This window comes from Vidua macroura, chromosome 11 (genome assembly GCF_024509145.1).
Source record: "Vidua macroura isolate BioBank_ID:100142 chromosome 11, ASM2450914v1, whole genome shotgun sequence".
Lineage (NCBI taxonomy): Eukaryota > Metazoa > Chordata > Aves > Passeriformes > Viduidae > Vidua > Vidua macroura.
Window position 1 is genome coordinate 19,146,450 of NC_071581.1, and position 24,328 is coordinate 19,170,777.

Genomic DNA, 24,328 nt, shown 5'->3' on the forward strand with positions numbered 1-24,328 from the left:
TTTAACACACACCTATTATTTTTAGAAAAGACCTGTACTGGGATGTAAAGTCCCCTAATTGACATAGGGGAGTGCACTCCTCAGGGGGAGTGTGATGGAGTAAAATGTCACAGGATGATTTCCCATCACCTTGTGACTTCAATGCCACTTTGGGAGTAAATACATGAAGGTTGAACAGTCTGGTCTGTGCAAGAAGTCCCTGTGTTGCTTTGGAGCATCAGCTTCAAAAGTCTCTTAAGGACTTCTTCTTCTAGGACATTTCAAATTAAAAAAAAAAAAAAATTGCTGCACCCCAGTAGATTTTAACAGCTCAAAACACTGCAAGGTTTCTCCTCCTTTCTCTATTTGTCTGTTTAATTCTCCATTCACCACAGAAAACCTCTCTGTTTTAAATTAGTTTCCTTTATTTAATTCCTTTCACTTTGTATATACTTTTATTTCCATTATGCCTTTAACTGACCTCTGGTACTCTGTTGGTGATTATCTTTGTGGGTCCCAAAGATCCTTTTCTTGGGTTTTTGAGTTACAGTTTTGCAATAGGAGAAGGAAATGTTCCTGCAACACTCGCTGGGATGAGTTCTGGAATTTACTCCTTTTATCTTCATTTGGTTTGTGGGTGCATGAAAAAGAGTCTTGCTGATTGCTGTAATTCAAAAAGGGTTTTTTCACTTGCAATTTTGGTGCTTAGGGCATTTAATTAATTTTTTGACCTGACTATATTCAGATTTTACTTTTTGCTGGAATAACAGATTTTCCAATTCTCCCTTTGCCAAATACAAGATTCCACATAGGAATTTTTTTTTCAGTTGATACAACTGATGCAGCTTGATGCAATCAATGAAAAAAATAGACATCTACATAATCATTGTAAAAAAAAAAAAAAGGTTTGATTGCATCTTTGGGCTGAAAATCATGTGTGTTAGTATTTGTGGATAGTAAAAAGAGTTTGAAAAGTGTAAAAAAAGACAAAAGATGACATTGTGGGTCTTGGAATTCAGAAAATTGCTCAGATAAGGTTGCCATAAATTTGGAGTTTAGGAAAACCATGGAGAACAGAAAAAGAGAAATCTTTATCTCCAGAAACCAAATGGGTGTGGAAATGTGGCACGGATAAAGTCCTGAAAGTTAGTGACGAGCCAGTAAGGCAGAAGTCTGTGGATTTGGTTTGAGATCTGATTTTATAGAAGTGCTGCACAGGAATTGTTGTGTGTTGTAAAACATCTTGTAAGATCTCAGAATTAAGGGAAAGTGGTGGTGGAGCAGAAAATTTACAGAGGAAGTGCCTTCCTAAGATGTTAAATGAAGTAAATTATGGTTGACTGAGATATTTAAAATAAATAAATAAATCCACTGAGGCATGCTAGAACTGCAAATTACACCTTAAGATTAATAGTTTTAACAGGTAATTTTGTCATGAGAGCTGAAGACCAGTGAAGCATTTCAGAAAGTTCCTGGGTGAAATGTAAGCAAGGAAAATAAAAGAACATGAAATAAATTCGATGTGTCACTACACAGCAGATGCTTGTTGATCCTTCAGGAATTACATTAGAGATATTTGACTACTCAGAAAATATTTTTACTGTGTTAATTCACCTAATTTCAGACTCATTGACTAAATCTTCCTTTATTCACAATTAATGTAGAGAGATGGTCCAACATGTTAACAGTGACAAAGGCTCAGTTAAGAGAGACAGAAGAGGTAATTTGAAATGACATTTTATTTTGGGTCAGGCTGCCCTGGGAATATCTTTCCACTACATCCATGTCTGCAGACTTCTTTTCTGCTATAATAATGTGGAAACTGTTCAGATAATTTCTTTTTTTCTGTGAATGAAATATAGATTTAATAGGAAAAAAACCACTACACTACTGAAATGAAACAGAGAAACTGCTCATTGTGTGTGATCTGGGATGTGCTGATCTGCCTAGCTGCTCTTACCAGGAAGATCAGCTGTCTGAATTACAAAAATATCAGCCACAAACACCCTTTTGGAAAAAAAACCAAACTACTGGGCATAATGTGAAATTCAATAAAGCTGACTGTAGACAAAATCAGCAAAAACTCCTTTAGTTGGGGATGACAGGGCAGGATAAAGGGAGTTTTGTTACCTTCAGTGCTTGCACATCATCACAGCTGCTGAGGGCTTGGAGTGCAGCAGGGCAGGGAAAGCCAAGCTCTAACTCTGAATACTTCTGGGCTATATTTGATATATTTACCCCCACACATGTCAAAATTCTTAATATAACAGCTTCCAAGCTCTGATGCTACTGAGGGAGATCGATAAACTCACTTTTACTGATGAGTGTAACCAAACACACAGCAGGGAGGGAGTTGTGGTGATGCTTCCCACACCTTTTATCATCAGCATCGAAATGTGTCAGCTTTGGCTCAGCAAACAGGCAGCAAAGTGCCAAGTGTTTACTAGACAGGGATGTGAGGAGGAAGGAGAGGGATGTTCCATGGCAGGAATGGGGTCAAACAGGCAGATTCCAGTTGGTAAAGTGGGTGCCCTGAGGAAAGGAGAGGCTGTCACGGCTTGGGAAAGGAGTTAGAGGGAGATTAAACAGCAGAATGAATAATAAATAAATAGCATCCCAAATAATTAAATACAGAAAAGGCAAATGGGACTATGTAGGTACACAAACAGAACTCTTGACAGTTTATCACCCCATCCTATGTGCTGGAGAAGGGGCATGGCAGACACCTTGTGCCACAATCCAATCCTGCACAGCATCCTTCTGGATGGCAGCTTTGCAGCTCTGAAATTGTAATGAGTTTTGTAAGGATTTGCAGCATGGTCATCTCGACCCTGTGAGCAGAGACAAATAAATCTCATCTGGTTCTCTTTTCCTGCCTTCTGGAGACCAACCTTCCTAAAGGTGAAGTTTAGGAATGCTGTAGAAGTGCATCTTACAAGGCTGTGACAAATGCAGTGTAGAAAATATGGTGGCATCATTTCAAATTTTCAACAGCAGAGCAATTTTGTTTACAGGAAAAGCAAATTTTTCAGGAACTCCACCAGGAAAACACTTCTCTCTAAAGTGTTTTCTTCACTGACTCTTGGATCCCAAGCACTCTTATTTTGCTCTTGGATGGGCTTTGAATGAGTCGTGGCTGCAGCTGTCCCCTGGAGCACTGACAGGGTAGAGAGGATGAGCTGTCACCCCAGGAGTGCTGACAGGGCTGGGAACTCAGGCTGCAAGGCAGCAGTGACCTGCAGGCCCTCCAGTGCAGCCTGTAAAGCCTTCGGTATGAGTGCTTTTGTAATTGCTTGTTTTTGCTACTTAAAAACAGGGACACCTGTCCTGTTACCTCTGTTCTTGCCTGGTATCAGCCTGAGTGATCCTTGACTTCAAAGACCTTTTCCTGCTCATTTGCAGGAACAGATATTTTAAGCAATGATAACAAAGCCAACCATATGCATGTGTGATATATCCCTGGCATTTGCACTGACCTTTATTTCTTGTGCCTAAAGAAGTCAGTTTCCTTGTCACTGATGCGTTTGAGATCTTGCATTTTAGTTCTTGGTCTGATTAACTACGGGCTCTCTCTGACCCTGGTGCTTCTTGCATCCTTCCATGAGTTGAAATCTGTTAAACTCTTGCCACTTCCTCCACTTTTGGAGCTAATTTTGAGCAGCCAGAATGGTGAGCAGTGTCAAACAATGCCAGGAGCTATTTAAAAGTGCAAAGTTATTTTTTTTCAGTTTTTCTTTTGTAAGTGTCTTTATTGCTTTTGTGGTGCAGCATAGAGTCTAAAAATTCTGGCCCAGCTTATGTCTTAATCCTTTATTTCAGTCCTACTTTGTCTCTTTTTGATTTCTTGAATATTTTTGTGGTGATTAGAATTGATTGCTTTGGTGAATCCTGCCACCTCCTCTGTCTCCCCCACCCCCACTCCATTTCTGAGGGGATCAACATGTGCTCTCTTGTGATAGGGGAAGATTTTAATTAGTATTTACATGATCAGCCTTAATACTTTTGGTCTGTGTGAAGTCCACGTGGCTGCTTGAAGAGCTGTGCTGCTCCACAGATTGGAGGGATGTTCTTCCCGTTTGTTCACCGAGGTTATTTTTGGAGTGGGCATTCTCATTTCAACTCCTAGATAATGCTTAACAGGATGGATGCTTCAGAAGTTATTTTAATTTGATTTTTGAGGCCATATGATTCTTTGAGGCTTTCTGTTGTAAGGATGCATAAAATTATTTTCACTCGTGCTTTTGTGTCTTTACAGATGTAGAATAGTGTGTAACAGGAGGGAAAAAATCATATACTGAGAGGACAACTGGGTTTTCAAAGATCTTTCAAAGGTGTTTTGATTTTAATAGGATATATTATCCAGTCTCATAAGGCACTTTGAAAAATCATACTGTGCACATGTTGGTAGCTTAATAATCTTTGTAAATCTAATTTTACATTACCTGCTCAGCAAGAGATTGAATATCACTATCAGTCTTGTGTGCAGAGATCAAAAACCCAGATTCAAGCTTGATTTAAATTTTGTCTGCTCTGTGGCTTTGGTGAAGTCATTTCATCTCTGTCTCCCACCCTTTGCCTATCTTATTTATGCGACTGATTCTCTTTTGAAACACTCTGTGGCTGTTGGTCCCATCAGTTCAGTCATCATTAATCAGGGTGGTTACAGTTTGAGCACCTCACACCTGCTTTATGCCCATCCTCAAATGGGGATTTTGTGGGGTTTGGAAGGTTTGTAAATGCACCCATTTGCTCTGTGAGGGTGGCAGGACCCTGGAGCAGCTCCTGCCGTCCCATCTGCTGCCCACAGAAGCGAGAATTTTGGGATAATGTCAGAATCTTCCCTTCTCTGCTCCCAATTCCTTTGTTCCCTGTGACCTTTTGCATAACTCACCATTAAACCCATTTTTCTCTCATGCAACCTGACTCTTTGTGTCCTAGAAAGTGACATTTCTCAGAGGGACTGGAGTTTACAGGGATACATCTGGGGCAAAAAATGGACAGAAGCCTTGGAAAACTGTTGCTTACTAGTTCCTGATAATACATAATAAATAAAACCTTATTATGATAAGATTTTTTTATGATATCATAGGCTTTAAACTATGAAAATACATAATAATAAAACCTTAAATGCTCTGTGAATATCAAAAAGAATCTTTGCAAAGAATTGTTTATTACAAATATTTAAACGTTAAAAATAAGAAGTCTTAAAAATAATAGTCACAAGAACTCACAAGTAAATCTTGTCTGCTCCACACTGACTAAAAAAACCCCTGAAAATACCAGTTCCTGCTTGCTGACCCCTTTATTCTTGTAACTTAAAACCTCAGGAATAGGTGGTAAAAACTATGAGATTAAGTTACCCATTTTGTGGGTTTATTTTTACAGTTGACATACAAAAATCTGCTATAAAATCCCAAATTATTTATTTTATATTTTAATGAGATGAAAACATCAAAATAATTTTTGGAATTTGGTTTAATGCGAAGAAAAGGCAGAGTTCATTTTGGTATAAGATTTTTATGAGTATGTAATTAATGTATTTTTTCTGCAGTTTATGTCTTCATTTTCTACAATTTTGGGGTTTTTATATTCCTTTTTTAATGGAAAAAGGGACATTTTATACTTAGAACAGAGACAAATTTCCAGGCTTTAAGCTGTACAGAAAACAACACTTTTTTTAAACAATATTGTGATTCAGAGACACAGCTGGGGAAGAAGATGCATTTCCTGTGACACTAATGGTGGCACAGTGTATACATTCAATTAGATAATGAATTCATAATTGCTTGGTTTCCAGCTATGGAGCAATTTAATACATTAAAACCAAAAAAAATATGAAACATATAGCATTGTAGATTCATTTTTCAGCAATGAGCACATTCCAATGATGGCATTTTCTAGGAATATTATGGCTTTCCTGGATTGCCAGTGCCAGGTTTCCCAGTGGAAAAAGGGTTTGTGATCTTATCTGGAGCTGCAGGTACAAGGAGCTTTTGGAACTGGCCTGTACTGATTGAAAAATGGCCAAGAAAATGTTTTTGTGCTTCGTCCTTCGAGGGAAGGGTGAACGATAGAGAGATTTACTGCACAAAAAATCATGTGGAAATGTACAGAAAGCTGCGATTTAATTGAATTTGATTAAGGCTCTAAGAGTTTTTTGACTTGGGCTGCTTTTGTTTAAAGAAAAAACAGTTGAAATAACGTGGGAATGTTGATTTGACAGTCACATACAGATAAACCCCATTGTTGACAGGTTACAGCTCAAATGTGACTTGAGCTTTGGAAAGGTAAAAGGTTCTTTTTAGACAAAAGTGTATTAACTTGGCAGAGCTTGCTATGTTATGCTTCAGAAATTAAAATATTATGTAGACCCTGACCTTTCAGTCTCCTGATGTGACTAATTAAAATATTAAGCCCACTGCCTTAAAAGCCAGAGATAAAAGCACATATTTGACTTTTTATAATATTAAGTTTCTCTTTCTTTTCTTAAAATGTCTGTTAATGCATCTACAAACCTTTGCATCTGAAGTGAACAAAGAAGATGAAGTGACTCTTACTGAAGAATTCATTCCTTGTCACTTTGGAGAGAGAGAAGTCTCGTGGTTTTTTTTTTTTTGTTTTTTTTTTTTTTTTTTTTTTTTTTTTTTTGTTTTGTTGGTTTTTTTTTTTTTTTGTTTTTTTTTTGTTTTTGTTTTTGGTTTTTTTTTGGTTTTTTTTTGTTTTTGTTTTTAATTTTGTTTAATGCACACAATTAAGAGATAGTTGTGCTAAGAAAATAAGAACTGTGTAATAATTAATTTTTGAGATGGATGCAGTAGCAAGATGAAGCCTGTGGAAGATACTCCTGGAGTACTTACATGGCCAATTAATCCCTTTCCACCTTGGCCCTGGCTCTGAGTGCCGGGTGAAATTCTCTAATTGCAGGTAATGGTGCTGGTTTTGGCCATCATCTGTACAGCTGTGCTGGGGTACTTGATAGAATTATGTTTTCCTCTGAAAAACGGAGTATTTTTGTTTTCAATCATCTTCCTCCATCTCTTATGGAGCAATATAACTATTAGTTCATGTTTTATTCATACTCTTAAAACAGGAAAATTTACTTGTAATTAGTTTCTCTTTGTCTGAATTATTGTCTTCTCTGAGTTGTGTTAGGTAATTGCATAAAATTTTTACTACAACCTTGCACTAGAAAAAGAATTTCTTTACTACATTTTATGACCTAGAGGTGACCAAATTTTCTTTTCTTACCAGGAAATTGCCTGAATGAAAGATCCTAAAGTCCATTGCGTTTCTTTACTGTCAATTCGCACTTAAAAACTGATGATAAAGAAACCTAACAAGTATTCTTAAGACTGAATCTGATCAATACATATTTCCAGCAGAAATTAGAATAACTGAGGTGGGGCAGGTGGTGGTGTTGCAGTATTTTGGATGGTGCGGTGCTCCTGTGAAGCTGGGGATGAGGAACAAGTAGAAAAACCATCTGTTGAAACAAATGGAAAACTTCCATGAGAAACATTCCTGTGGGCAACAAATTGGAAATTAAAATTAGATGGCAGGTAATGACTAAATAACCTGTCTTAGGCTTTGAAGATAATTAAGCACTAAAAGATATTCCAGATTTACTTATTAAAATCTCCAAATTTATGATGTAATTTTATGTGGGCCATTGGCTGGCTCACTGCAAAGTGAAAATAGACATTTATATGCAGAGAAGGAAGGTGGCTCTCCAGAATCATTTCACCAAAAGCAATAAATGAATGAAAACAACCCTTCTGTGAAGAGAAACCTTTGAAATTACTTGAAGTAATGGTAAGAATGAGACTGGTTATCTTTTCATGTAAATGTTATTGCTGACTGCAGAGTAGAAAGGATTCAAGACTTTAAAATAAAGCAGAAAGCTTAAAATGAGCAACTTTGAATAAGCTTAACTTCTGATGAGATCATTATATTTGGGGTGATGAAAGATCCATGCTTTGCATATGCTGAGGGAAATTGGATGGGCAGTCTAGAAATCCATTTTGAGAAGGGAGAGGGTTCAGTGGGAGTTTGTGAGATAGGATAAAATCTATTCCTGCCTGCACTTTGGGGGTTTGCTTTGCTTTTCCCTGTTCCATTGCTGTGCCTAATTTGATCAGTCTTTCTGAGCTATACTGGGGCACCAGCCAAAGTCTGCTTTGCATCTGATCATGGAGTTTTGTGCTGAGAGGTGTAAAATTTCTCCTAAAGCCTTGATTATCCTTTGTGGTTTGCATGTACACTTGTGTCAGAAACGAAACGGCCTCAAGAGCTGCTGAAAATACCAGGTTAGATTATGATGACCATGACTTCATCATTTTCATCGAGTCATGGTTTGGGTTGGAAAGGACCATCTAGTTTCCACCCCTATGAACATAATTCCTTAACTTTTGAGTGGGAAAGCATCAGTTTTTCACAAAATAAACAACTGCAGAACTGTGCAGGTTGTTTTGTTTTGTTTTTTCTCAATTTGTTCAAATCTGTCTTTATGCTTAGCACGTGTCCTTGGAGCTGCATTGTTATAGTCAGGTAGGAACTTAAACCCTTTCTGAATGTGCCATTACAATTTCTTGTTATCAAAAGAATTAATTCAGTATCTTTCATACATCAGACAAGTTTTACATTAAAATCAGATAGGCTTTCTTGCCTCCTGCATTGAAAGACTGAAATCTCACAGTTCTGGTACTTGGGACAATCTCATTTCCCACCTGGTTTTGTTTACAGCCGTTCAAAGTGCCAACATTGTCTTTTACTTGAATGCTTTTCTCACTTGCATGTGTTGGGTTTTTGGAAATAACAATATACTTCTGCTGTTATTTTGTGACAGATTTTATGGATTTTTTGTTTTGTTTTGTTTTGTTTTAATTTGGGGTGTTTTTGTTGTTTTTTGGGGAAACTAGATAAAATATCAGACAGCTTCTTTCACAAACTGGTCATATAAAGAATGATGGCCATAACTTCAGTGCTGCAGGTTTTCATTTTGAAAACATTGTAGGATGGGTTTAAAAGGAGCTTGTGACTTAACTCAGTGCTCAGGACAGGCTTGAAAATTATTGTACAAAGATTAATAAAATAAAGTCCTTGGCCATCTAAATAAAATAAAATAAAGAAGATATCATGTTCCTACAGACCTGTCATGCCAAATTTTTCAGACAGCTGCTCTCTGATGCAGTGGACTTGGCAAAGATAAAGCAAATCTATTTCAGTCATTAATAAGAATCTCCTATTCTTTTACTTAATCTGTGCAAGTCTGAAAAAAAAACCAAAAACTAGTGTTAGATCAGCTTTTGTTTTAAATGACTTACAATTCTGATAAAGTAGCTGAAGTAGTTTTTTAAATTTAGCAAAGTCTTTGTTCTTTCCAATGAACAGCACAGTCACTTGATACTGAGAGACAGATTAGGAGCAAATTATCTTGAATTTGAAAATTAATTTCCTGGAATTTCACAGAGAAATATCACTATTCTTTCACTTCTCAAAGCAATTAACATAGTTTTGATGAGTCAGTTTTACTTTGATAAAGGGTCCAGCTCTGGAGTCTTCAGCACAGGGATGATGTGGATATGTGGGTCCAGAGGAGGTCACAAAAATGAGCAGAGGGCTGGAACACTTTTTCTGTAAGGACAGGCTCAGAGAGCTGGGTGCTGAACCCCGAGTCTGATCATGGAGTTTTGTGCTGTGAGGTGTAAAATTTCTCCTAAAGCCTTGATTATCCTTTGTGGTTTGCACGTAAAGAGAAGAAAAGGCCCCAGGAGGACCTCAGAGCCCCTTTCAGGGTATTACAGGAAGGTTGGGGATAAACATTTAGCAGGGCTTGTTTGGTAGGACAAAGAGAAATGGTTTTGAACAAAAAGAGAAGAGATTTGAACTAGATACAGGGAGAGGGAAATTACAATAAGGGTGGTAAAACACTGTCATGGGTTGCCCAGAGATGAGGTGGATGTTCCATCCCTGGAAAAGGCCAGGTTGGATGGGACTTGGAGCAACCTGCTCCAGTGAAAGGTTTCCCTGCCCATGGCAGGGGGTGGAAATAGATGAACTTTAAAGGTCCTTTCCAAGCTAAATTATTTTATGATTCATTTTGTCAGCAGTTTCCAGCTGTAGCTAAAACTGTATCTGACTTTAATGTAATTCAGGAATGGAATCTCTTTTCCTTTCCCAGTCCCCATCACATCCCATGGCAGAGATTCCTGCATTGATTTTGGAGTTCAGAGTTGAACAAACCCAAAAGTTAAAGGGGAGGTGCTCCCAGAGATCTTCAGCTGTGCCAAAGCTATGGGAATCATCCCAATCAGAATATTTGTGTTCCTTTAAGCTGTTAAGCCATACAATAAAAAATAAGGCTTGGGAAAGGCTTGCAAGAACAATTCGTAGACAAGTGAGGATAAGCAGTGAGTAGATGTTAAAATGGACTGTGACACTATTTACAAACAGTGCTTGTAAGTAGGTGTCTCACTCATCACAAACACTCCTACTCACACCCAACACATTGAATTTAAATAGTGGAAGGTATTTATAAGCATTACAAAAACCAGAGAAAGGTGATAATAAGGCATCCATTTTAATAAGGAATTAGGATTCTGACCTATTTCTTTCCCAGCAGGATTTATCACTAACTTATAAATAACTTACAGGTATAAGACAGAGCAATGAAGAATAAATTAACAGTATAAACAAAATACTCAGAGACTTCCAGCCCCTGCTGGCACCATTTTCTCAGGGAAAGACTGGGAGAGAGTGATATTAACATCTGAGCTCAGGTTCATTTTCTGGCTGGCTTAACTCCATTAGAGTCTGGGGATGGGGAGGGCAGGTGAGAATGATAGTGGTGTCTCAGACATGTTTATTGCTGTATTTTATTGATTTCTTGTGAGGTGAGAGAACTGCAGGTATAGCACACAGCTGCAATCTAAATTGATTTCTCTGTTGTTTAAGAAGTTTTGGCGTGGTTTGCCCTGGTGACTCATTGGGGCCTTCCACTGCACATGGGTTGGAGGGTTGAGATTTCTCTCAACTTTCTCTCCAGTTTTTGGACATAAAGAAAGTCCAAACAAATCTTCAGCTTGTGAATATACCCACTTGACTGGGACTGAAGATGTTCTTTCATTCTTCCACACATGATTAGAAAACTCAGAGAACTCTGAAAATGGCCTAACAAACACTTCATGCCATCACCACTGAAAAAATGTCTAAATGTCTACAGCATTCCTGCTTTTTTTGTTTTGTTTTGTTTTTCATGGTTTTATTTTCTGTTTGTTTTTAAAAAGGTGAGCATTAATGTAAATTCTACCATGAAATTCTGTATGTGTCCACTGGAGGTATGCTTGATAAAAGGAAAGAAACAAATTCTAACCAAATCTTCACATGTGTAGGATTAAATTTGCAAAGAGTCTTGTTTTTTGTTTTTTTTTTTTTTTTTAGCTCTGTTCTATTAATTCTTTGGGCAAGATGACATCTTCAAGCTGCCAGGGGGTATCTCAGTTTGAATGTACATCTGTCTCTCTTGTGCTTCGAGGAGAAATCTGCTCTGAGCCTGGTCCAGAAGCATGGGCTGCAAGTGGTGTCTTTGGCAGGGTCTGGCCACACCGACGCTCATCAGAACTCTTTTTTTTCTTACTCTCTTCTCAGTGTGACAGTGAACTCATGACTTGGTTCCTTTCTCTGTTCACCCAGCTGCAAGTGGAGGTCGTGGACATGAATGGGAAAACCATGGATGGCCCGGTGCGCCTGGACATCTTGGTCATCGACCAGAACGACAACAGGCCCATGTTCAAAGAGGGCCCCTACGTTGGTCACGTCATGGAGGGATCTGCCACAGGTGAGTCCGAGCCAGTCACAGCTCAGGAAATACAGCCTGAACAAACCCTCTCTTGGCAAGTGCATTATTATCACGTTGTACAAGCTTTCTTGCCGATTTTGGTGGCTTACTGGTTTCTTCCTCCGCGAAAAGAAGTGGGAGCAGCACAACTTTAGGACAGTGGGTAATGATTTTTGAAAAATAAGTCTCTGCAGTAAAAAAGAAGTGAAAGGCAAAAAATCCCAGAAATTAGTTGGAAATAGGAGCTTTGATTTAGGTTCATGTTTTTTCTTCATTTCTGGAATGACTGAAGACAAACCCTAGGATATGATTAAGATTCAAACCAAATACCACGAGCAATTTCTGTGCAGAGTGGGAATTTCACATTTTTTTTCCTGTAAGTTCAGTTACTGGAAGGGTTATTTTTATTTGTTTATGTAGCATGAGTCTGGTAAATAACCGATAAATGGAAAGCACATTATGAATAAACAAATGTTCTAGGGCAGATTGAAACACTGAACAATGCTGATAAACAGATGTTGTAAATGTAGATACAACAGTTGCAACTAAACAAAAACACATTGATATATTAAAGTTAGTAAGGAAAATGTTCTGATTAAATTTCCTGTTGATTTTGTCTGATAAGGAAATTCTACAAGAGCAAGATACTGTTCCAAGTTTTAATGTGGGTATAACCATCCAAGTTGAACTCTTCCCTTATATTATGTGAGCTTTCTGGTGAATTTTGCATTTTCACATAGAGTTCTTCATATCTAGAAACCTGGGGGTATGAAATGCATTGCAAGCTGCTCCTTCAACAGATTAAATTTTTGAGGCAACTGTTTATTTACCTCACTTGTGACAAGCATGTAATGAAGATATTGATGATCTTTTCAGCCAAACAAGAAACATTTAATATTTGAGAATATGACTACCAGTGGAACACTCTTTTCTTTTGTAGGTCTCTAGTACATTTTTAACTGGCAATTCCCTGTTTTTATTATCCATAAACTCTCCTTGCTTTTCCTTTTTTTCCCACTCCTTATATTGAAGTTTACACTTCTGATTCAGTAGAGATGTTTCTCAGCCCACCTTCCAGTGAATTCTTCTGTAATAGTTTCATCCATTTGCTCCAATTGCTGCTTTGTATTGGCTCAGGTATCATTTAGCATTTTGATTGTCTTTCCTGCTGGCCAAAGTTTGAATGATTTTTCTCAACTTTCCTTCCCTTCCCTTCCCTCCCTTCCCTCCAGGTATTCATCACATTAAACTTCATAACCTCATTTGCCTGGTGTCAAGAGCACCAATGCTTGCAAAATTATTTTGTGCACAATGGAACCTGTGGAATCAGGGTAGGCTGGAATCAGTCACAGCTCACTCTGCAGATGGCACCCGCTCAGCCAAGATTTCCTGGTCTTGTTTTCCATAATTCTTCACAACTTTTGACACATATCTTCAAATTATTCATCAGGCTCTGCTATTTTATCACGGAGGTTATCAGAGAATATTCCGAGCTGGAAGGGACCCACCAGCTGTCGTGCTGTTCCAAATCAAAGGTTACACTGCACAGCTTGATAGGAATCCTGATGTGTTTGCAAGTGGCATTCCTGAGTCCTTCCCTTTGGATTGCAATTGTGCTGCATTTCATTTTTGAAGCTGCAAAGGGAAGGCTTTGTATGGGGATTTTGGAAGGAATTTCAAATGAGTTAGAGACGGGATCTCTGAGTTTTTAGATGGTGCAGTTTATTTTTCTTATCTTCTATATAGGTAGGAAGGGTGAGTTTGGCTCACATCTTCACAGCATGGTTCAGAAGGTCACAAGACCCTTAGTTATAAGACCTTTTAAGGATTTATTGACTAATAAAATACTGTTAATAAAATGAAATATTTAATGATTGGATCAAAAATATAAATATTTTTGATCAAATCATTAAATATTTCATTTTATGGACTCATGTTATAGTGTAAGCTTTCTTAGGTAATGATGTTATGATACACAAAATTACAGTAGTGCATTTTAAACTTGTTTACTTTTGTAACTAATTTTTTCTATATCTTAAACTCTAAAACTCTAAACTTTCTTTTTCTAACTTAATGTGTTTCTGCTTTAAAGCTATATTCTCGCTTCTATTAGCAAAGTTTCCAAGGTCTCAGATCAAATCCTGTGTTTAATTCTAAGCTTTGGCTTACAGGCCCAAAGTTCTCAGAATTCCCTGCATTCCAGATTCCATCAGCTTTGCATTGGATGCATAACCTTATTTCTTATCACAGCCACCTTCAGCTTCCCTCAAGCTCTGAATCAAACCCACTCACTGAAATTCTGCTAAAAATAAAAAATGCTCAAGTAGGTATCTTGGATTTGTCTTGATGCTCCCTGGAGCAAAGTGTAAATGTCCATGGATACCAATAATTCCATGAGAGATACACAATTATGTAGAGAAAGATACAAATATAGTGTGATACTCATCAGAAGGATTTGGGACTTTTTTAAACCATTCAGATGATATTATTATCTTTAAATTATCCATTACAGGGTTCCTGTGTGTTTTCCTGTTAGGCCACAATTTTATCAGTCACAAAACCAATGGAATTCTCTACAGACTTTCCACTCCTTTATTAACTCTTCAATTGAACTTAGGTGTTGTCTCTTCATCAGGAATAGTAGAGAATTATGATAAATCTTAGAGAGAGTTAGCATCAAAAACTTAAATATGTAAACTTTAATTTTAAAAATCAAGGGAATATTCATATTAGACTTCCCTGGTGTTGCTGTAGAACATATTTTACAGCTTTTTATTGTTTTACAAAGTGACTTTTTTTCCCTTAATGAGTTGAAAGTTAATTCCTTAATTAGGGAACTACACAGAAATTACAGTGAAAAGTTGTGTCATGCCCCTTTTAAGAATCTTCTTTTCTCTTCTATCTGAGATAGATATAAATCCACCAAAACTGAAGAAAGCATGGAAACAGTGTGTGATTTTTGTATTTATTTAATCTGTGTATGAATAATTAAAGAGCCTTTTGAGCACAGTCCCAGTGAGGATGGTTTGGATGGTGTTCAAATAGATTTTTTTATGTCACTAAGGCCATTCACATTTGTGTGTGTGTGATTTTTAAACTCACAGTAAACACCACTGGTTATTTGGACACCTACAATTTATGTGCCATCACATTTCTGGAGAGGCAAGTACCTGCCTATAATTACTGAGAATACAAACTACATTACAATGAGTATTCATCTGAATTTCAAGCTAGGGCTTGCCAGACCTTATAATTAATGATAAAAATATGTGACTGCTAGGTGATATTGCTACAGATTTATTTCTTGATATATCATTCCTAGGGAAATTTAATATAGTTAGTTACAGTAAATTAGCTCTTTTCAGGGAAAATTGTCATGGTTCTGAAAATAGCCCAGCATCAAATCCTAACAAAGTACCCAAATGTGTGCTTAAAGTGACCACAGATGTGCTGAGATTTCTATTAGGTCTTTTTCTGGAGGGACTGCAAACTTGGAGGCTTTTTATCATAAATAAATAAATTGGAAGACCAGTAGAAACTGTTTGAAGACAGGAGAACCGGTTTGATTTGTTGTTTTTTATTTATACCAGCTCCCATTTCTGGATGAGGTTGCAGTCAGCATATATGTACCAGGAAAGTAATGGCTGAGCCTGACTCAGTGACACTGATGGCAATTTTGGGGCTGACTGTAATGAGTTTTGTGTTTGCTGCACTGCTGATTTCTCATGTTTTTGTTTTCTGAGTTATGACCCAGTTTATTTCCTGTAGATATCTGGTTTTTTTCCAGCTGCCAGCTCCAGGGTTGAGGAGCTGTGTCTTGCAGCAGCCCCACCTGAGCACATTAATGAGGGTGATTCCAATCCCATGGATTCCACAGGCAGGCAGAAACATTTGGATATCTGACTTTTAGAGGCTGGAAAGTGGAGGAGGGTTAAATGAACTTGGCAGCCACACCATTTCTCTTGCTGGAGGCACTTGACAGAAATTATTTTAAACACATTTGACATTATGTGACTTACAACAACATGCTGCAAACCCAGTGGGGTAAAATCTTAACTGCAGTGGTTTAGCAAAATTGCTTGAGAATTGCATTTAAAGAAAGCAACTTGTTTTCTGTGCTGCACAATAGCCTGGATCCATTGCATTCCAGCCAAGGAGCCTGGACTGACAGATGTCTATAAATAATTGCTGGAAATAAAGGGACACTTGGAGACATTTAGAGAGGAAACAGAAGGAATTAAGAAGAATAGCCTAGAGCATTCTGCAGTATCATAAAATAGTAATTTGTAGAGATGGATAAAGCATGAGGAAGGGGCTGAGTATCATTGGCAGCTCTGCACCAGAAAATAGTGCAGTGGTTCAGGTAAATGGAAACTGGTGTTGAAATGGTGCCTTTTTATTCAGAACTACCTGCCAGGTTGGTTGGTTTGTTGGTTTTGGGGTTTTTTTTTAATACTTAACCTAACAATAAGTTCAATACACAGATTAATAGAAATGGGATTGTATATGATAGATGGAGTCAAAAGAGTCCATGAAAGGGAAACAAAAGGCCAGCTGGCCTAGCAAAGTGGCAAAAATAAATTTGGCATCATTGACTTTTACACACCTGTTGCCAGCTTTGATACATTTCAAATATTCTGGTACTGCTTTGCCAGACTCTCTTTATTTGTGGCCTGCAATCCTTGCTGGCCTGTGGCAGAAGATTGCCAAAGCTGTAAAATGAATCAAATTGCATTGAATTGGGTGAAGTCTCAAAGTCTTCTTTCTTTTGACCTATAAATCCCAGGGGACAGAGGGAAATCAAAGGGTGTGTTTGCAAGTTGTCTTTTTGCTGAAAGATTAAAAATATTTTTAAAGTCACATTTTAAAGTCACATATTTTTAAAGTCACATATTTTTAAAGAATCATTAGAAAAGGATAGTAAAGGATATAATAGCTTTTTATTTAGGTAAAAGTAGAATCTGGAGTTTTCCAGCCTTTGCATTCTGCCTGCACCAGGGTTAGGGTGACACTTGAGTCTTTTTGTCACAGAAGTTACACAGTTGTGCATAAATGTTTATTTGGTGATATTTTATTGGGTTGGGTTTTTGCAGTATAAACTTACAAGTATCTATAGATCTGACATGCAAAGCAGAAATATCTCAGAAAATTGACCTCAAAACTATCTCAAAATTGTATGTTTGAACCTGAAGTTATTTGATTCCTAGCACTGCCACTCGCAGCAATACTCAGATTTAGAGAAGATTTGAAATGTCAGATGTTACATATTTAATTATGAAACTTATTGCTATGAACTCTTGTGGAAAACAAAATAATGAATTGGAAGGAAACCGTGGATGAGGAAGCCTCTGATTCAAAGGAAGCGAAAGAATACAAAAACCCTCCTTTATTTGTTAAAGCCAGCCTGTTTCCCAGCTTTTCCCAGTCCTTCCTACTGGAGATGGAATGTTCAGCTTTGGGTATAACTCAGCAGAGCAGTTTCTAAGTTCCTTTTCTTTCAGATATGTTCAGTTCTGGGCAAACTTGAAAACTTGCTGATGGCAAACTTTCAGCCATCCTTTCTTGGGATTAATCATCTGCATTTCAGCAAAACTCCACTCGCTGCCTCAAAATCCTTTGTAATCTGGCCTGTAAATATAACGGATGTGAACTAGGTAGAAACATCTGTAATGTCAATATTTAAATTTCCAAGCAGAAGCCAAGCAGCAGCCAGGCTAATTATGCACAGCTGCTTTGTATATCCCAGTAGGAAATTTTTCACAGATCTGTGTGGAATAAAATACAGCTGTATATGAATATGGTTATTGTGTGTATGTATAGATATATTTATTTTTTTAATATGTATGATGTGCATATATTGCAGAGAGATGAGCATATATAGACACAGATATCTGATTTTTTTATTAGGGATTCTAGTATATTTTAGTTACTGTGTATGTACATGATGGAAAGAAAAGATATTTATTTACTAATAATTTGTTGTATTATGGAAGACACAGCTGTACATCCACTGTAATCTTCCTGTTGGAAACCGAAAGGAATAACCCATTAAAGCACTACCAAGTAATTAACAGGTTCCCAGGTATGCAAGTGTGGTTAAACCAGTGCATTTGGAGGAAATTAAATTAATCTCATGTGTAGCAATTAGCAGTTCCCTCAGCCTGGGTCTGGGATGGGAGTGTCTGGGAGCAGGAGGCTCCAGGGTTCAATTAGTCCTGATTTCCAGCAGGAAGAGGTTAAACCCAGGAAAGGTTCCAGCCCAGCTTAGGTGCACAGGTAGAATTACTGGCCTGCTTGGGAGGACTGGAAATGAGTCACCTTCTTCAGTCCCAGACAGAAAATTCCCTTTGCCTTTCTGCACAAGTGATTTGTGTGCTCACTGCCCCTCCTGCTAAAATGAGCTTTCTCCTTTTTTTCCATAGATATACACAAGATATACCAAAATTCAGCCTGATGGCCAGATCAGCATTAATGCCTGATGTTAAAGGCTGTAAAAGCACCATGGTCTCTGTGCCTTGGACAATTCATGGAGTGCAGTGCTCACACCTCCCTGCACAGAGCAGTGATGGTTGGAGTTTTGGCTCCTTCTGCATTATAGCCCAGATTCATGAAATAAAAATGAGTATGTTTCTTAATCAAAGAACAAATGAATTTTTGAAAAAATGCTGGAGTCCTTGCTGGGTACTGGAACACAAGGGCTCAAATGAATTTGTGCAATTTGGGATGTAACTGTTTGCAAAAGTAAATTTATGCACTAATTTACTTCCCAGTGGCTTTTGCACCTGGGCTTTTGCACCTGCTTTGTGCATCTCCTTCTGTTCTCTCAGAAGAGACAGGGATGAGCTTTAAAGCTCCAAGCACTTAGGACACATGAGATAAACTCATCCATGTAATCAATAAATTGAAAGATCCTGCAGTCCCAGGGAAGCATTATCTGAAAAAAACTCATGGCTGTGTGGCAGCCTGCAGGGAGGGAGCGTGCTGCAGCCATCTAGGCAGGCTTTATTAGTGGTATAAACCCTCAGTTTGTGTTTATACACTTCTAAATCACCCTTTGTGGATATTGTCTTGCCATCCCCTCTGTGCAGGCCAGCAGCCCTGCAGGAGTCAGGGGCCTGGCAGCATCCACTCCACCATATTTCATCCAGATCCTTTAAAAGCACATGAAAAGGGAGATAAATCCCCAGAACCTGCAATCATGTGCAATAAATTGATGATATGGTTCGAGGCTGGTGGCAGGGATGCTGCAGTTGAAGCCCCATCCCAGCCAGGCTGTCCTCACACGGAGCTGGGTGTAAATCCCAGGCTGGTGTCACCGGGGGTGGTGGCAGGGACAGCGTCCCCTCTGACTGCAGGGCTGTGCTCTGGCCACTGCTCCGAGTGCCAAAGCAAAAAAAAAAAAAGCCAATAAATTGTCAGTGCAGGCAGGCTTTGCCTCAGTGTGCATTACCAATTGACAGATCCATCCTACTTTTATTGTGGAAGACATGAATGGAAAACTGAGCACTGCACAATGGCAGGATTATTTACTCCCTTGCAGGTTAACCTGATTAATTACAATTTTAATTGAAAGGTATTATCAGATAGATAGTGCCTTAAAAAAAAAAAGAAAAAAAAAAGAAAAAAAAAAAGAAAAAAAAAGAAAAAAAAAGTTATTTTTAAACTGTAGGTTCACATTTTTCTTTCTTTTTTTTTTTTTTTTTTTTTCCCTCATTTCTCCCTTTATTTCATGCCCTCACAGTTCTTCTTCTTTCCCCACTGTTAAATATAGAGCTTGGGGTTTAAATTGCAGTCTGTAATCCCATGAAGTCAAAAAAGAGTTGCACACCACCATTGGAAGAGTGAAAGCAATTGCAATAGGAAAGGAAACCTTAGTGAGAATGACCCCACAGCAATCTATTTTTGCAGTATGAGAAGTTTGTGGTATTTTATAGAAATATTCAAAATAGTTCACTTGGCTTTCAGATACTGAGCACAACTTATAGAAAAAGGCACTCCTTGACTTATCATTCAGATCACATCTGTTAGATACAGAAAATGTCCCCTTTGCACACCACTATTCATTCCCACATTCAGTTGCACTATTTCTCTCTAGCAGTTTTTCATGGCTGTTCACCAAAAATAGGTGGGAAATTACATTTATTTTTAGAAGTCAAGCTCTTCTGGCAAGCACCACTAACATGCTTGAAAGTAAGCTGGAGAAGCTTTTATAAAATGACACATTTGTACCTGAAGAACTTTCTGGAAATGTTGAAAAGTTTATTATTGGCTTTCTTGTGGAGGGAAAGGGGGAAAGATGCTGTCAGCTGATGCTGAGCTAGATTCACACTTGGGGAATGTGATAGACAGGTTGAAGGTGAGATCTCAGCTCTTGCTTTCAATCCATCTTCTGCTGGTACATGTTGGAAACATGTCTTTTAAATGTGGTTTAAAAGAAATGTGGTTTGAAGAAAATATTAACAGATACACATTCAAGACAGTGATTTTTGGGAACACAAATGTTACTCATCATTGCTATGATTTAAGCACAGAGCAGTAAGATATATTAAATATTCTTTTGATGGAAAATACATGACTTCGGGTCCATGTTTCAATTGTACAAGTCAAAGTTCTGAAGGCAAAAAAAAATTTCATTCCAAAGTAAAAGGAAAAAATAACTTGGATAAAGAATTTTAACTGATTTTTCCTCAACCCTTACTTATTATACTTAAAACCCACTTGTAGTTTGAAAATGGAAATTACTATGTGCTAAGAATTATGTTGGTGACAATAGTGGATGTTTTCTTGGGCAGCTCTGTCCCAGCATCAAATCTGTGTTTTAACAGTGTGCTTATACAGAATGTTCTATTCTAAAATTAGTGTGGTAAAACATGATCTTAAGAGTACTAGAAGTATTTAATAAATGTTTTAAGAGACAGGAATATTATAAAAAATATGATTTTGTATAAAATAGCAATATTTGCTATGCAAACCTTATGGTAGTACACATAACACCTCCAAAAAAAGGAGAGGTACATTGCTGGATGAAAATATTTCCATTTCCTCTGTGGAATCTCTGAGAGAAAAACAAAATATGATTTCCATTATAAAGGTAAAGAACACAGTCTACTTTTAGTGTCATATCACTTTAATCATCAAAAGCATTGTCAGGAAACTTGGCAGGGAAATTTATTTTTAACATGGTTTTTGAAATTGAGAGACACACCTCAAGACAAAGCTACTTTAATGAAATAATTAGCAATACACTGCAGGTCTTGTCCATGGGGTCATATGATTACTCACTCAATTAATACATTATGAATTTTCTTCCAGTCTACTCGAGGGTGTAATTTTATTAAACACACATGGAAACTGTATTTCTTGGCCTTGCTGCTTTAGACTCTAAAAGGGCAGAGTTTAGCTGATCTCACAGAGAGAGGTAAGAAAGATTTATTTCCCCAATTGGATGGGGGCAAAAAAACCCCAAAACCAAAGGGAAAAAAACCAAAAAGCAACCAAACCCCCCAACTCTGCACATTCATTTCATCAAACTCTTTTCACGTCTCTCAGATGAAGATGTGTTATTTGTTGCTCCAAGCAGAAGTCTCTCATCTATAGTGACAACTTTTGGGCTTTGAAAATATTGCCAGTCTCAGTATGTTTTTACAATCTGAATTTCATGATGTTTGATTAAAAAAGAATCTCCTGAACAGTCATTCTCTTTTACCATTAGCCGTTATAAATACAGTATCTTTCTTTAAAGGAGCTTTAAATTTTTAAAGAGGTGTTATTTGAAAGTTTTTTATCTGTCATTTCTTGCCATCAACCCTGTGCTGCTGTGGTGTATCTGAGAAGTTTGGAAGGCATCTGAAACACTGAATTTAAAGGGGGTGTCTCTGAAAGATCTCTCTTAAATGACAATTCCTTGTGTCACCTGGGACTGGCATATTGTGAAATTAGTAGGAATGTCAGTGAAACTCATACAGTCTCACTTCTGCTAAAAGCCCACGGACTACAAATCTGAGTCTTTGGAAATGGAATTGGCGACCATCCCTATGTAGGACATAAAACCATCCCTGCTACATCAGCAGCTCTTTGGTTCAGAATGTGGCCATGATGTAGGCCTGGATTTCTTAGAATAAAAATTTCAGAAGGTTGTCAGCATCTCAGCTTGACTCTGTATGGGACTTTGCTTTCAGGGTTTAATTCACTACCTTAATTTTCTTTTATATTTTGTTGCATGAACCATTAATTAACGTCATTGATCTGGCAGTTTGAATTCCTCAGCACCTGCAGCACCTTTGCTGGAAAGCTTCATGCTTAAGTACTGCTCCCCAAAGCACTCTGTAAATCCTCTGAGTCAGCACCTAGGTAGCATTTTTTACTCTTCAAAAAGTTCTCCTCTGGGGCAGAGCACCAATTATAAAAATGCAATCACAGCAGTTACATGATATTAAAATAAAACTTATGCAGTAGCACATAATAGCAAATCAAACTATTAAACACTATAGAGTTTCCTCCTGTATGCAAGAATAGGTTCTTCCTCCCACAGGCTGTGGAAATGCCACTGTCAGAGGAAATTTAAACTTTACAGGGCTGGGCTGGGGTTGTGGCAAGCCCTGGAATCACAGAATCATGGAATGGTTTGGGGTGAAGGGACCTTAAAGCTGATCCCATTCCATCCTTGCTGTGGGCAGGGACACCTTCCACCATCCCAGGTTGCTCCAAGCCCTGTCCAACCTGGCCTTGGATACTCCCAGGGGTTCCAGGGGCAGCCACAGCTTCTCTGGGCACCTGTGCCAGGGCCTCCCCACCCTCACAGCCAAGAATTTCTTCCCACTATCCCACCAAACCTGCCTTTCTTCAGTTTAAAACTATGCCCCATAAAAATCCTTATCCCTCCTGTTTATAAGGATGAAGCCAGGATGAACGTAAAATGAGTGATGTATTTCAACTGAGCTTGCTTTGGGTTGTTCCACTAACAGGCAGCAGTTCATTGTCTTAAGGCAGAAAGATGGGATCTGGGGGCTTGGGATCTGGGATCTCATTCCACTGAGGCACAGTAATTCCAGTGCCAGAAGCACCTAAGTAAAAGTGGTTTAAGGTTTTGGTCTGGCAAATTCTGAAAAAACCATGAACGAGTGAGTGAAGGACTGCTCAGATAAATGGTGTTGGAGGGAAACTCATACCCTACAACTCCTCTGAGAATTTCTGGTAAATAGTGGCCAGACACTGAAAGAATATTCATATAAACAGAAAAAAAATAGAAATAATAGCACTAAAAAATATAATTCTGTTAATGGAGGGACCTGAAATACTGAAATGTCTCTGGTGTGGCTGTGAGCAAATGGATTTTGCACTGCTTACCATCGCTGCTGTACAAGGTTATCAAAACAGATGCAGGTTTAGCAAGCAAAGTTAGCAATAAATGTAATCAACGTAGCATGGCCACTTCTGATCTTGTTATGTCAACGTTTTGTGCAGATGGGATGAGTGGTCCCCAAATCTGATTGGCCAAAATTTGACACAGGAGATGGGTTCCCAGCTGTGGCAGAGAAGGGCCCTGGAAAACAGAAGCAGAGGAGAAACATCAGCATGTTTTAACAGACAGGGTAATGGATCATGAAATTGCAGACATTACTGTTTGGGCACTCTGGCGAGCATTGTTTTGCAAACTTCTTGTTTCTTTTAATTTAAACAGTTTTGCCTTCTTGAATTTAAGCTGAACTCTATCATAGCTTCTGTTAGAAAAAAACCTACAGTACTCAAAATAATTATAAGACCAAAAGATAGACGTGCCTCTTGGGCTTGTAGTAATCTTGCTTATTTGGCAGTTTCATTTGGGGAGGTTACACTTTCAGCAGGCTTGGTGTGTGCTGCAGGCTTACTAGGAGAGAACTAAAGAATTGAAAATTTGATCGTATTTTCTTAGCCAGGGAAAAAAGAAGTTAATAGCATAGCTTTTCTTTTCCAATTTTCATTTTTTGAAGGCTTGCCTTTGCTAGTTAAGATAATATAGTTTATCCATCCTCTGGGCTTTTATTTTCTCATTGCTACAGCTGTATCCCAGAAAGCTGAAATTGTCAGCTTCAGGCTTCATTGCTATTGAATAAAGTTTTAACTCATTTTTCTTTTCTCTTTTTTTTTTTTTTTTAATTTTTTTTTCTTCAAGCTGAAGAGTCCTTTTGGAAGCAAGCAGGCAGGCAAGCCTTCTGTTTTTTCCCTTCTTCCCGCTTTGCAGATTACAATTTGTCTGTCGGTTCCTTTACGAGTAGCTGCTCCAACTGGAAAGTGTAGGGGAAGGAAAATCAAAATTCTGAATGTTTTCCTGGCTCACTCTATAGATTAAAGCAGCAGTTACAGCATTATTAACATTCTCTTCAAAGCAGAGTGAGCAGAGGAGTCCGTGCAGTGCTCGGAGCAGCCCCAGCACAGACACATCCCCAGCTGCTGATTGTGCCACCTCCTGCCAGGCACCACAATTTGGAAACCATTTCTCAAAGAACCTTTGTTCAGAGTGTTTTTGCTGCTGAA

At 38.1% G+C, this 24,328-nt stretch overlaps 1 protein-coding gene across 5 annotated transcripts in view; it reads left to right on the forward strand.

Moving 5' to 3' along the window:
• The window catches only part of CDH13 (cadherin 13), a 748,238-nt gene that overhangs the window by 246,389 nt on the left and 477,521 nt on the right, over positions 1-24,328 (forward strand). For all 5 annotated transcript variants that reach the window (XR_008438903.1, XR_008438901.1, XR_008438902.1 and 2 more), the window contains exon 6: positions 11,671-11,815. Coding sequence is in view for 2 of the 5 variants with exons in the window: in XM_053987830.1 (XP_053843805.1) it covers positions 11,671-11,815 (145 nt within the window). In the remaining 3 variants the exon portion in view is untranslated. The remainder of the gene's footprint in view (positions 1-11,670; positions 11,816-24,328) is intronic.